This window comes from Notothenia coriiceps, unplaced genomic scaffold (genome assembly GCF_000735185.1).
Source record: "Notothenia coriiceps isolate Sejong01 unplaced genomic scaffold, NC01 NC01_scaffold00035440, whole genome shotgun sequence".
Lineage (NCBI taxonomy): Eukaryota > Metazoa > Chordata > Actinopteri > Perciformes > Nototheniidae > Notothenia > Notothenia coriiceps.
Window position 1 is genome coordinate 237602 of NW_011368141.1, and position 11877 is coordinate 249478.

Genomic DNA, 11877 nt, shown 5'->3' on the forward strand with positions numbered 1-11877 from the left:
CCCCCCCTCCCAGCTCATATCTCCCCGGGGTCTAACCTGCACTAAGAAGCCATACTCCAAGGTAGGGATGTTCTTGCAGTGGCCGCCCGCCTGGGATGAGAAAAACAATTCAATCAGCTGCCTCGTGGTAATCTGCGCAGGGGCCCTGGCCGCCGGGACAGCCACAGTCTGATGAGTCAAGTGAAGACAAAGCATTATGGGAAACGGCGCAGCAGCCATGTTACGGTGGGGGGGGGAGGAAAGGCTCAGGTGGGAACAGTGCAGGTGGCAGGTGACTGAGAAGAGGATAAGAGTGGGTTACAGTGGATTCAAACAGAAGTATACAGTGCCTTAGACAGCAGGCAGCAGCAGCATTTTGCTTCATGACTTTCTACACAAACGCAGTGTCAAGGTTCACAGCTGTGACATCAACACTGTGACCACAACTTGACATGTGAGTGAAACATGTTAAAGACTAATAACAGGGTTTCTGCAGGTTTCAACAAGTTCCATTCAGATTTCAGAAGAACATTTTAAGAATGCATTGAATACAATATAAGATACATTTGTGTTTTTGGAGTCATACAGGCAGAAATATGATTGGAAATGAGTATGAATGAAAATGATCATATCATTGTTTGAAATACAATAATGAACTGACATGTTTGAAGTGAAAAAGTGATCAATAATTACATTCATGTTTGAGATAAAGTAAAAAAACCTTTCTTTTGAATGTAGTATAAGCAAAGGAAAATCCAGACAACCCTCTTTTTTTGTAGGTAAGACAACAAGTAAAGCATTTATTTTAAGAACTATAAAATCACATTTTTTACAAGTAAAGACGATTTTAGGACTTCATTTCAGCAACTTTTTAAGGACCTTTTGAAACCTTGACATAGGTAGGAGAACAGTGGGATTGTGTTAATTCCTCAAATGAACATTTAAACTGAGAGGTGTGTGATTGATGCCCAGTACAGGCGGACACTGACCTGGCTGTTGGGGGGGTAGCTGAAGAGCTCCCCTTTGGGGTTCTTCATGGTGCACGAGATGGAGCGGTTCATCAGGCGCGTCACCCTCAGCTCAGGGACGCTCAGCTTCCCTTTCAAAACGGTGTCTTGGATCAGAGGAAAACTTGGGGACCTAAAAAAAAAAGAAGACAAAATGGACACACATTACTTTACCAAGCGTGTATCTATCCTTCTTCTAACTTGGAACGATAAAACAGAAATGTGTTTGTTGTTTCAGAAGTGTATTGTTTGAAAAAAGCCGAATTAATTATAATAGAATTTGCACCATCGTAGTTATACCATATAGTCAGTGCCTGGTTAATGTTAGAGTGAAATGTATTAAAGAAATACACACGCTACACTTAGATTATTATATCAGCTTGAACAAACTACAATCTGTTAGTTGCTAGCTGTTATTATACAATGATCACCATCACTTTTATCCATGTACTCTCTTGAAATGAGACTCCTGTCAAGTAGTAAGCATGTCAAGATAGCAGTTGTGAGGCTGACCTCCATCGGGGGGGGGTCGAGATACGATCCCAGTTCACCCTTCACTGTCAAAGCATCACACAGTCAGACAGAGGCAGAGAAGAGTAATCCCCCCTTAGGAAATTGGTTGTGTCACGTTTAGAGTTTGAGTCTATCGTACACATGCAAAGTCAGATATGTTGCTCCTGCTTGTCTTCCTTGCTGCAGTCTTCAAAAGCACAGACCCCCACAAAGTACTTATTTCACTGTCTCTCTATCGTCCAACCGACATCTATGGACTTGGGATATAGCTCACATGCATGTTGGTAAAGTAAACGTATTAATATAGCACCTTTCTAGATTTGATGTTGCAAAGAGCTTCCCAATAGATCAAAGGAGAAAGTCAAAAGAAAGGAATTCAAATTCAAAGTGAAAAATACAATAGAAATTTTAAAATTAACACAAACTGTAGACATCATCTCATGAAACAGGATATTCCCTAGTATCCAGAAAGAGGCATCATATTGTGACTAGGTACAGGCTGAATCACAGAAATAAACGTAATCCTCAACCTTCTGTTATTTCCTAAAAACCTACAATCGAACAAAGCTGAATCGTCATGTAAAAATAGCAAGTTACAGGAACACTTAAAAATATCTTACGACTTCCCAAAAGTGCAAGAACATTTGCAGATGTAATGCCAGAAATACCACAAAAATAGCCTGATTGTGTTTGATTCTGTACTTGAGGTTATTTCCTCCGTGCTCTTCTCCCTGAGTGATTGCAGACACTTGAAAACAGTGAAGTGTTTAGAAAATAGATCAGGACATGTCCTAATAAAATGTTCAACACGTCAGCATCACATCAAAGTATAACAGCTTAACTCCTTGTTGATTTTGTAATGGAATTATCATTGCGGAAAATGTGTGTTTATTTAAAAATAACAATCTATTGGATTGTCAATCACAGACTCAAAGAAATATGCTAATTTTCAGGTACATATTTGTATTTTGTCCGTCTTCTGTGACATTCAGAAAGGGCTTTCTTTTTCTCACACTGCTTTGCTGCAGCACCTCTTTTCACCCTCTGTCTGAAACCAGAGCCCAGTCTGCTCTGATTGGTTAGCTGGTCGGCTCTGTTGTGATTGGTCAACCGCTTATTAAATGTGTTGGAGGGCTAGTCAATATAAGCATGTGTGTCACATAGTGATGTGATTATGTTACGGAAGTAAACAAACGAGTCAAACTTGAGGCAGGGGGGGGGGAGTGTGTGGGAGAGAAACTTTGGGATTTTAGCCTTTGCAGAACATTTACATAAATACATTCATAAAACCTATGTAACACACTGCAGGAAAAGGCATAATAGGGCCCCTTTAAATGTGTAGCATGCTGTCTATGAAACACAGTCATGGTTGTTAGGATGTCTTGATAGAGAAACAGAGAGAGAGAGAGAGACCTACTTGGGTATGGGGGAGAAGATGCTGAGCCCGGCGCGGAACTTCTTGATGGTTCCCCCGGCTTTGAACCAGCTGTGCCTCTTCTCCTGCTGGGCCTTGAGGAACTCATTACTGAGGTGCTTCCACTGCTGCGAGGTGAAGGTGCTCAGGATCCTGATACGGCACAAATAAGGAAGATTGGTGAGTTAACATTGAAGTGGTGGAGGTTACAATCCCCAAGAGTTTTGTTTAAATAAATGTATGTTAAGTCACTATATTTCACCCACTGATGAAAGTGTTATCCTTGCACTAATGTGAGCTGGACTCTTTGGTGATATTCCAGGACAACATTCTGTATAAAGCGTCTCCTAATGCAAACCAAACAGTTCCTACAGCAGCTTCACATTAAAACATTAAACTGGTGAAAAATAAGTTAACATTTAGTGTGAATTAGTCACAGGAAATGCAATGTGTTTAAACATGACATTGGTTGCTATTCATAATCAAAAATGCAGCCGACACCTGATAACAGTCTGTATTTTTTTAGATATATTGCAGGGTAGAGTATAGAGCACAGTGAAGTGTTAGATGAAGAGCTGCAGGCTGCACACCGCCAATTTCTCAGCCAGGCAACAAAGTACTTTCAGTTTTTTGCAAACTCATGCCGTGCGTCGCATGCAAAGCGGGTCACAGTTGTTAACAGAATGATGGAAAAGGACTAGGTACTGCCTGAAATCCTCATTAAAAAGAGAATAGTTTGTTTTGCTGCCACCAGTTTTCTTGGACCCAGGCGGGAAGTATTCACCTACAGTTTCTGATACCATATTTATATTGGGTCTTAATCTTAAGTATTGCTCGTAGTAATTCACTATGACATGTTCTTGGCGTCAGCAAAAACAACTTACTTTTTGAGCTGCAGGCCGAGGCTGAAGCCTTCTTTATTGGAGGGCTGGAACACCTCGACTGACGGCTCTGAGTAAAGATGACTAACATTATTACACAGTGCACAGAAACACACTCTCACTTCTCACTCTCCCTCTTGTATAGCACATATTGTACTCACCTCCCACGCTCAGTGAGTGGCACAAATACCTAAAGTCCCTCCCAGAAAACCAACATCCACACTGACATCTTTACTCACCAGGTCCATCGAGGTACTGAGAAAGAGAAAAGCGCAGTCTCAGAATAATGGGCTCTGTTCTGATAACTTTCCAAGCTGTCGCAACCTCCTCCTGAGTCAGACACACACACACACACACACACACACACACACACACACACACATACACATACACACAGAGTTAGCATCCTAATTAGGGCCATTTCTCATTGCATAAATAAATTATGAGCACACGATGCATTATACATGATGTGTTACTTTGCAAAATATCAACGTTGGAATAGTAATGGGGAGAGAAGGAGGAGGTGTGTGCAGGGAAAGAGGAATGCTGACTCACATCTAAGAAACCGATGTTAATGTGAAGATCGATGTCCACGTCATCAATGGTTCCATACTCCCTGTGAAGAGACGGAAAAAAAGTCATTCATCATAAGTAATGAGATGCACTCAAACATTTTCAATATCCCGTTGTGTTTTTTTCCTATTTTGCAGATAGTGCCTAGTGGAAATGAATACATTATGACTCTGAATTGTCTCATGTACAAACATTTTTCAAAATAGGTCTTACACAGTTGTGTTTCTGTGTGTGTTGTTGTGTTTCTGTGTTTCTGTACAGTACCTCACAGAGACAGCACTGTCAGTGTAGATGTCTTTCACTGCCTCGANGAGCAACTCTCATAGGAATGAATGAGGCCCCGCCTCCCACGCTGTATCCAGTTCTTATTATACATCCATGGTGCTCACGGATGCTCATTGAAGATGATGTCACGGCTCCGCCTACACTGCATTACTAAAGTTACTGCCCCAGCTCCTAAACTGTAATGGAAGCGTAGCATTAAAATGAGCCGGGCCTAATAAGGCCTGAGCGAGGCCGAGCGAGGCCTGCGGTGGAAATGCGCCATAGATGACTCACTCATCGTTGCCACATGGCCGCCATCTTGCAACAGGTAGCGCTCTCATTCATAACATTATGGTTTACTATTTAAAGGTCCCGTGTCATGGCCATTTCCACTGATCATAATTCCATTGTTGAGGTCTACTAGAATAGATTTATATTGTGCAATTTTCCAAACTCACTTTGGTTTCTCATACAGCATCTCTGTAAACTACGTGTATTCACTGAATTTCACTCTCTGCCTTTAACGGCTCGTTGTAGCTCCAATAGCTCCAGCCCCCACCCTCCCTGTGAGCACAGTGTGCTCTGATTGGTCGGGACGTTGTGAATCGCGCTGAGCTCCGTGGAGGTGTGGTTTCCTTGTTTAGCGACAGCGAAACAGAGCCAAACTCACCCTGAGCACACACAAAGTCACAGCCGAAGTAAAAACAATAAGTGTGGCTTGATATTGAGTAAGAGAAAGGTTGATAAACGCTGTGAGAATGGGTCTGCAGAGAGAATTTTGCCGCGATCCCAACTGTCTGTTATCAGCCTGCAGCCAGGGAGGAGAGATCAGCAGAGCTGCCTGCACTGAGTGTGTGTGTGAGGAAGTCCATGGATTGGTCAATTTGGACCAATCAGCGGGGGCTTAACGTAACGGCTCCGCGGACGTAACATAACGGCTCCACGGATTGGTCCATTTGGTTCCGGGTAACCCATGACATCATGAGTTACCCGGAAGAATCAATGGACACTGACGTATCTCCAACGAGGCGTTTTGGGGAGGTATTTTCCGTGTTAGAGTTTTACTCGCTACAGGGTGTACTTTGAGGGTTTTGACTCTGCAGACTGTTCACATGCATAAAAACCTTCATAACACACAAGGGGACGGGTAATAACCAGAAAAGCATGACATGGGACCTTTAAGAAGAGTTTTTATGATTCATATTTAACAGAAGGATGTTAAGAAACTGTGTAAGCTGTCAGATGTTTTCCTTTTTGGGACAACCATGTCCACTCTAATTCTTGATCCGTTTAATCTATGTTCAACATGTTTCTGAAGGCTGAATGTGGGGGGGCTGCTAATCCATCAAGACAACTGAATATTAACAAGCATTGTGAAACTTAATATGAATTTTCAAAGAGGACATTCTATATCATATCATCACACGAGGAGGTATAGTACAGTAACGGGAGCATTTAGTTTATTGTCCATGCTTTAATATTGTTTCAGTGGGGGACGGATTGAGAGTTAATACAGTAGGTCATATGTGAGCATGGATATAAATCTAATCAGTTTCAACATTTGGAGATTATTTTAAACTGGGTGTTATTAAAGACACATTTGATATTGTTTATATTTAAACCATTTAATTATAACTTCTAACTATTTATTATTTCAACTTTTTATTCACTGGTTGTAGATTCCTGTTCAGACTTCTCTGCTTATTTTTGTACTAATCTTAAACAGATTGTCAATTGCAACACTACAGCTGACCGTATACAGAAACGTGTTTTAATTCAAATATGTTCTTCTCACATCAGCTGTGCTTCTGAATATTTCGTCACAACAAAGACCTTTGTCCAAATACATTTCAAAAACTGTAGGCATACATTTGTCCTTTTTCAGCTTCAATTTCCTGAAATACATTCTGTGGTTACCTCAGTACATTTGCTGTCCTCCAAAAATAACAACTTATTAAAGTATTAATAACAACAGTTGATCTAAGTTTGTCATATTATGTCTAGACTTGAAGTCACACTCCTCTCCTGAGCTCTGAGTGCAGACCTTTCACTTTCATCCTTATCTTCACTGCGCTGCTTTCATGTTCTCTGGCTGCATAGAAATGAGCTCTAAGTTCCCAGACTGGATTTACATTTCAATCACAGGACTTGGAAGATAACAGTAAAAAGGGTGACTAACAGATTAAGATCTTGTATGGAAGTGAAGCATTGCACTTTAAGAGATTATACAAGAAATAGCATCCAGAAAAATTAATATTGTGTTGCTTGGGACTTCAAGTGTGTTCAAAAGCTAAACCTGTATAGTACTTGAGTGAACAATCTAATATGTGATATTGTCAGTTTGCAAAAATTCATATTTTGGACACAGCCCAGAACCTTGTCAAACATTGGGACATTGAATATCTTTCATATTAATGTATATCTTTTCCCTGCATTAGGGGGCGCATTAACATAGTCCATCTGTTCTAATAGAGCAACCTACTGGATTGCTATCAACCCACTGCATTATATTTTGTCTGAATATGCATAATGCTCAAACCAAATCCTAGGTCTGTGACTAAATCAGTGGTTTTCGGCAAAACCAACTGAAACAATCAAACACATTACAGCAGAGGATCTTGTAAGCCGGTAAAACACAACATATCCGAAGCACTTTTACAGTTTGTTGGGAACTAAAACAGTATTTTTGGTATAAAAATACCTAAGTTTGAGAGTAAAGTAATGTGAATCATTGCCAATCATTATAAAAAACAACATTTCCCGACATACAACCAGATGTAATGCAATGTAATCCAGTAGCCTGTGCTTTACCTGAATGCCATACAGGAACTGTTCCGACTCGTTCTCCCCGTCCGACTCCTCGTCTGTCCAACACTGGCCTTTGATGTCCTGTGGGCCCACACATTGTGAAAAGGCCATTATAGTGGAGCGGAAAGAAAATGCAACCTCTCTCTGTCTAGCATCCTTTCATCTCACGTCCTTTCTCACATCTCCCTATTTAGCCTCGCGTTCAAAACACCCAGCTTCAAAACAATGCTTTATATAACATCTCAAAGAGAGACATGAAGAGGAGTGGTCTATTTCTAAAAAGACAGGAAATGCTCGAAATTCAACCTTCAAAAGAATACTCAATTTACGATCATTGATGAGATCCTTTTATGTTTTTTTGGAGAAGATAACCATGTCTGTTGTCATTTCCAGCAAAGCCTGATGCCCGGAGGTCCTGTTGCAAAAACCCACAGTATTTAATCTACACATTGAGATTAAGCTAACACAACATCCTAATGTCTATGAAAAGGCTGCACTCCTGTTAGCATTGACGGCAAAGTAATTTAATTGAATGTACCACTTTGGTACATCTTAAACACACCAAGCATGGATGACACAGCTTAATCGTATGCAGTGGTTACACCAATAGAATCCTAGCTGTCTTACCATTGGGTCTGCTGTTCATAGGGCTCAATCAGACCGGTTTAAACCTTTGAATACTGCCGACCATTGCAGCGTATTTCCAGGTGGAAGGAACGAGAACGGAAATCCGGAGGGCTTCGTCTGACCACCTCGCTTTCTCGCACTCTTCAGAACTGCAAAACCTGGGAGAAATAGACATTACAAATCAGTAAAGGATGGACAACATGAAACAAAGAGGCCATCATGACTAGCTTTGTAAACGGTGCCCTCCTCCTTTTTTTCTTTCAATGGTCTGCACTTCACCTTGCCATGTTTCCTAGCAACAGCCATCTCTGGTTCCTTTCAGAGTGGCATTAATCACTGTGGAGAGAATGTGTGGGAGATATCTGCTGAGCGTTCAGTACCCAGGATGTATCCATTTCTTTGTGTTGTTTGTTTTTCCCCACAGCAAATGTACCTATTAATACCGAAGCACCAACAGTTGGCACACCTTTATTGAGCTTAGCGAATGATGTCATTGTTAAACTGACGTGTTTGATTGGCCTGGATGATTTATATGGAAGGAAATGGTTGAAGCGCCATGTTATTCCTGGGTTAGCATAAGAAGAAGGCATTGTTTGCACACAGTGTGGAGTAAAAAAAAATAAAAGACATTTCTCAAGAATTTAAGAACATACAATAAAGGTTGCCTTTAAATGGTGGGGGAAATATTGATTATGAGGATACAAATTGTAAGGGAAAACAAAATGTGTGATATAACAGAGGCAGCTACAGTACACTGCATTTAATGGCGGCCCATCACATTTTGTGTCAGACATGTAAACAACGAGCGTGATGTTCTTTCAACAACATTTAAAGCAGTAGATGCAGAGTTGCATAACGACCACTGCAGCATCAGAATACACGTTACAATGTACATTGTGTAGTGGATGTGAAACCAAAATAAATGACATTTCTTAATATTTAACAGTACTGAATCTGACAATCAAAGACTGGATGGCAATGGCTTGGCCCTCGAGAGCAGACTGCCTTAACGGAACCACTAAGCATGAAGTCATCTATGCTATACATATGACAATGCAATCAAATGAACACCAATTATACATCTTTCCCCTTGTTTGCTGGGCTAACATAAGAGACTAAGCTCATCTCTACCTTACATCGGGCTATTTTCCACAAAATGAAGATCTGTGTTTCTCTCCCTGTTCTTTTATTTGTGTCACGGCTCCTCCAGACATCCACTGCATCCTATTAAACAAAGCTCCCTCGTCATCACCATCTTCCGCTTCAGCTCCTCTCCTTGTCCCTATACGTCTACTGCCCTGCCATATCTTTAACCCTGCAAGCACCTACACCAAACCCCCCCCCCTCCTCCTAACCCCCGCCATCATTCCCATAGCCGCTGTCGTCTCACATACCAATAGAGTCGGCGGCAAAATGAGCCCCCCACACACACACACACACACACACACCACGGCCGACCCCATTCGGATCATATTTAACACAAACACAGATGCAGTCAGGCGGATTTTCCCCTCCCCCCATGCTCCGCACCCCCACCCCATCCATCCACACTTACCTCCACAGAGGATGGAGAGTCGGACGCCGTCCTTGCCTCAGCTGCACCCCCTCTTAAAGGGCACACCTGCCTTTCTCTTTCTCCGTGGCTGTTTTCCACTGAAAATACAGATGACAATAACCCATTAAAATAGGATTTGTTAGAGAAACGAGAGCCACTATTCCCCAGGTCTACAGCGCCTGTGTCTCAATGCGTGTGGTGTGTGCCTGCGAGCAATCCAACTGGTGTGTGTGTGAGTCTGTGTGTTTATCTATTGCAGATCTCTGCTGCTGCTGTTGCTGCTACGGCTGCCTTGTATTTTGCCTGACAACACTGAGGGGTCTGAGCATGCTCAGTGAGATCAGGCAAGCAAGTCATGTGACCTGCAGCTGACTGCACTGCTGCTGCTGAGAAATAAGAAGAACAATTGAGGAAAATGGCTCTACTCGTGTATATGCGTCTGCGTGTGTGCGTGTGTGTGTGTGTGTGTGTGTGTGTGTGTGTGTGTGTGTGTGTGTGTGTGTGTGTGTGTGTGTGTGTGTGTGTGTGTGTGTGTTTGCATAAATCAGTTTCTATTGCGGTTCAACCATGTTTGGAGTGAGATTATGGATAATACTGTCTCATCTAAATATATTCAAAGAAAGAAAGCATAAATATGACCCTTTTTACAATGTGCTTTCTACTTACGCACTGCATGTTGTATAGACGCTGAAATGCATAAGCTTAGTTAATATAATATTACATTTATATTACAGTAACAATAGTTGTATTTAGTAATATCAAAAACAAATATTGGAACAAATATCATTTCCTTTGTATCTATGATACACTGTGTTGTACGGATATGTGAGACAATTACCATCAGGACTTAACTAGAGTTAATCAGTCTTAACCCTGATTATCTCAAGGTTCAATTTAAGAAGTGACCTAAAAACTGAACATGCGTTAGTCTTACTGTCTGATCAGTGTGTGGCTGTAGCCAGGATATAGGAGAACATTAAGATATCTTTAAACATTCATTTGGCACACAATGCAGCAGCTTAAGGGCATTGACCACAATGGCACAATATAGATTGGGAAACATATTTGACACCGTTTATTTTGTCAATCCTGCTTATATTCTTATAATGCCTGGTACTTCTTGTATGTGAACAGGTGTTCCAGGTTCATGATTAAATGTTATTCCTATAGTGCAACTGGATGGAGAAGGTGGAAATGCAGATTGAAATAAAAATGTTTTTCTTTGCTCCATGTTACTAAATCAATATTCCTACATACAGTAATTGCCGTGGAACTTTCTGAATTACAACCACTATCTTTTTTTCTGGAAGAAATTACCTGTTCACTGAAATATTAAATGATTTGCATATCTATAACTTGTTAAACTAAAAACACATCTAAATCTTGTTTCATTTTGAATTTTGCTTCCACAGTTTTCACCCTACTACTATGGAAAATCGATGTTTACAATTTCCTCATCTATTGTCTTTGCCTTTTTAATATTATGATAAATGTTATCATCATGCAATATTGATTTTTATGTTTTCTATGTGTGCCTTAATGGATATCATTGTATTTCTTCCCTCTTGTATTCATTAATTATAATTTAATTTGAGGTACCACACAATAGGGTGTCCTAACTGCTCACTGAGATTTATTTGAGCACATTAGCACAGTGTCTTACTGTACCTCATGGCCTGTGAATCACAGGAGTAAGCAGCCAATACTACTGACTGACAGCCAGGCCCTTGGCCAGTGGACAGGGGGACTGGATGGCAGATCTGTCGCTCACCTGGACAGGTGTGTCCATTGGCCTCAGGCAGCGGAGTGGATCCATGCTGAGGCTATTTCCAGCCAGTGGGACAGCAACATGGGCAGTGGGAGCAGCAGTGCCAACACCACCACAGCTGCCAACAGGTGAGAACAGAATAGTGAGAGATGACATGGACTACAGTATGCCACAGGGAGAAAAGAAAAAAGATTAGCAGGGTGCTCTGTATCAAGTACTTGTTTATCCGTTATGTTGCGAGTCTGACTGTTACAAATGTGACCTCACTGTAGTTGAGACAGGAGACAGTGTTTTTGTCTAGGATTTAGTTTTAGTCTAAACTAAAACTTTATATTAAGTTGCAATTTGTGTAATTTAGTGGAACAAAAACGGTTGCTTAAAATATGCAATTTCGCAACGTGTGGTTGAAACGCAACCACATAATACAAAATTATATGATTTGAGAATCATTTATATAATAACATATAACATGTATATTTTATACTCAA

At 41.0% G+C, this 11877-nt stretch overlaps 1 protein-coding gene across 1 annotated transcript in view; it reads right to left on the bottom strand.

Moving 5' to 3' along the window:
* Positions 1–9994, bottom strand: part of LOC104962851 (poly [ADP-ribose] polymerase 6) — a 23992-nt gene extending 13998 nt beyond the window's left edge. The window contains exons 1-10 of the mRNA XM_010791355.1: positions 9622–9994; positions 8067–8224; positions 7443–7520; positions 4632–4684; positions 4350–4410; positions 4034–4124; positions 3798–3864; positions 2917–3066; positions 969–1119; positions 37–168 (exon numbers count right to left, since the gene is read on the bottom strand). Coding sequence (XP_010789657.1) covers positions 37–168; positions 969–1119; positions 2917–3066; positions 3798–3864; positions 4034–4124; positions 4350–4410; positions 4632–4684; positions 7443–7520; positions 8067–8069 — 786 coding nt within the window. The 5' untranslated portion in view covers positions 8070–8224; positions 9622–9994. The remainder of the gene's footprint in view (positions 1–36; positions 169–968; positions 1120–2916; positions 3067–3797; positions 3865–4033; positions 4125–4349; positions 4411–4631; positions 4685–7442; positions 7521–8066; positions 8225–9621) is intronic.
* Positions 9995–11877: the final 1883 nt, after the last annotated feature.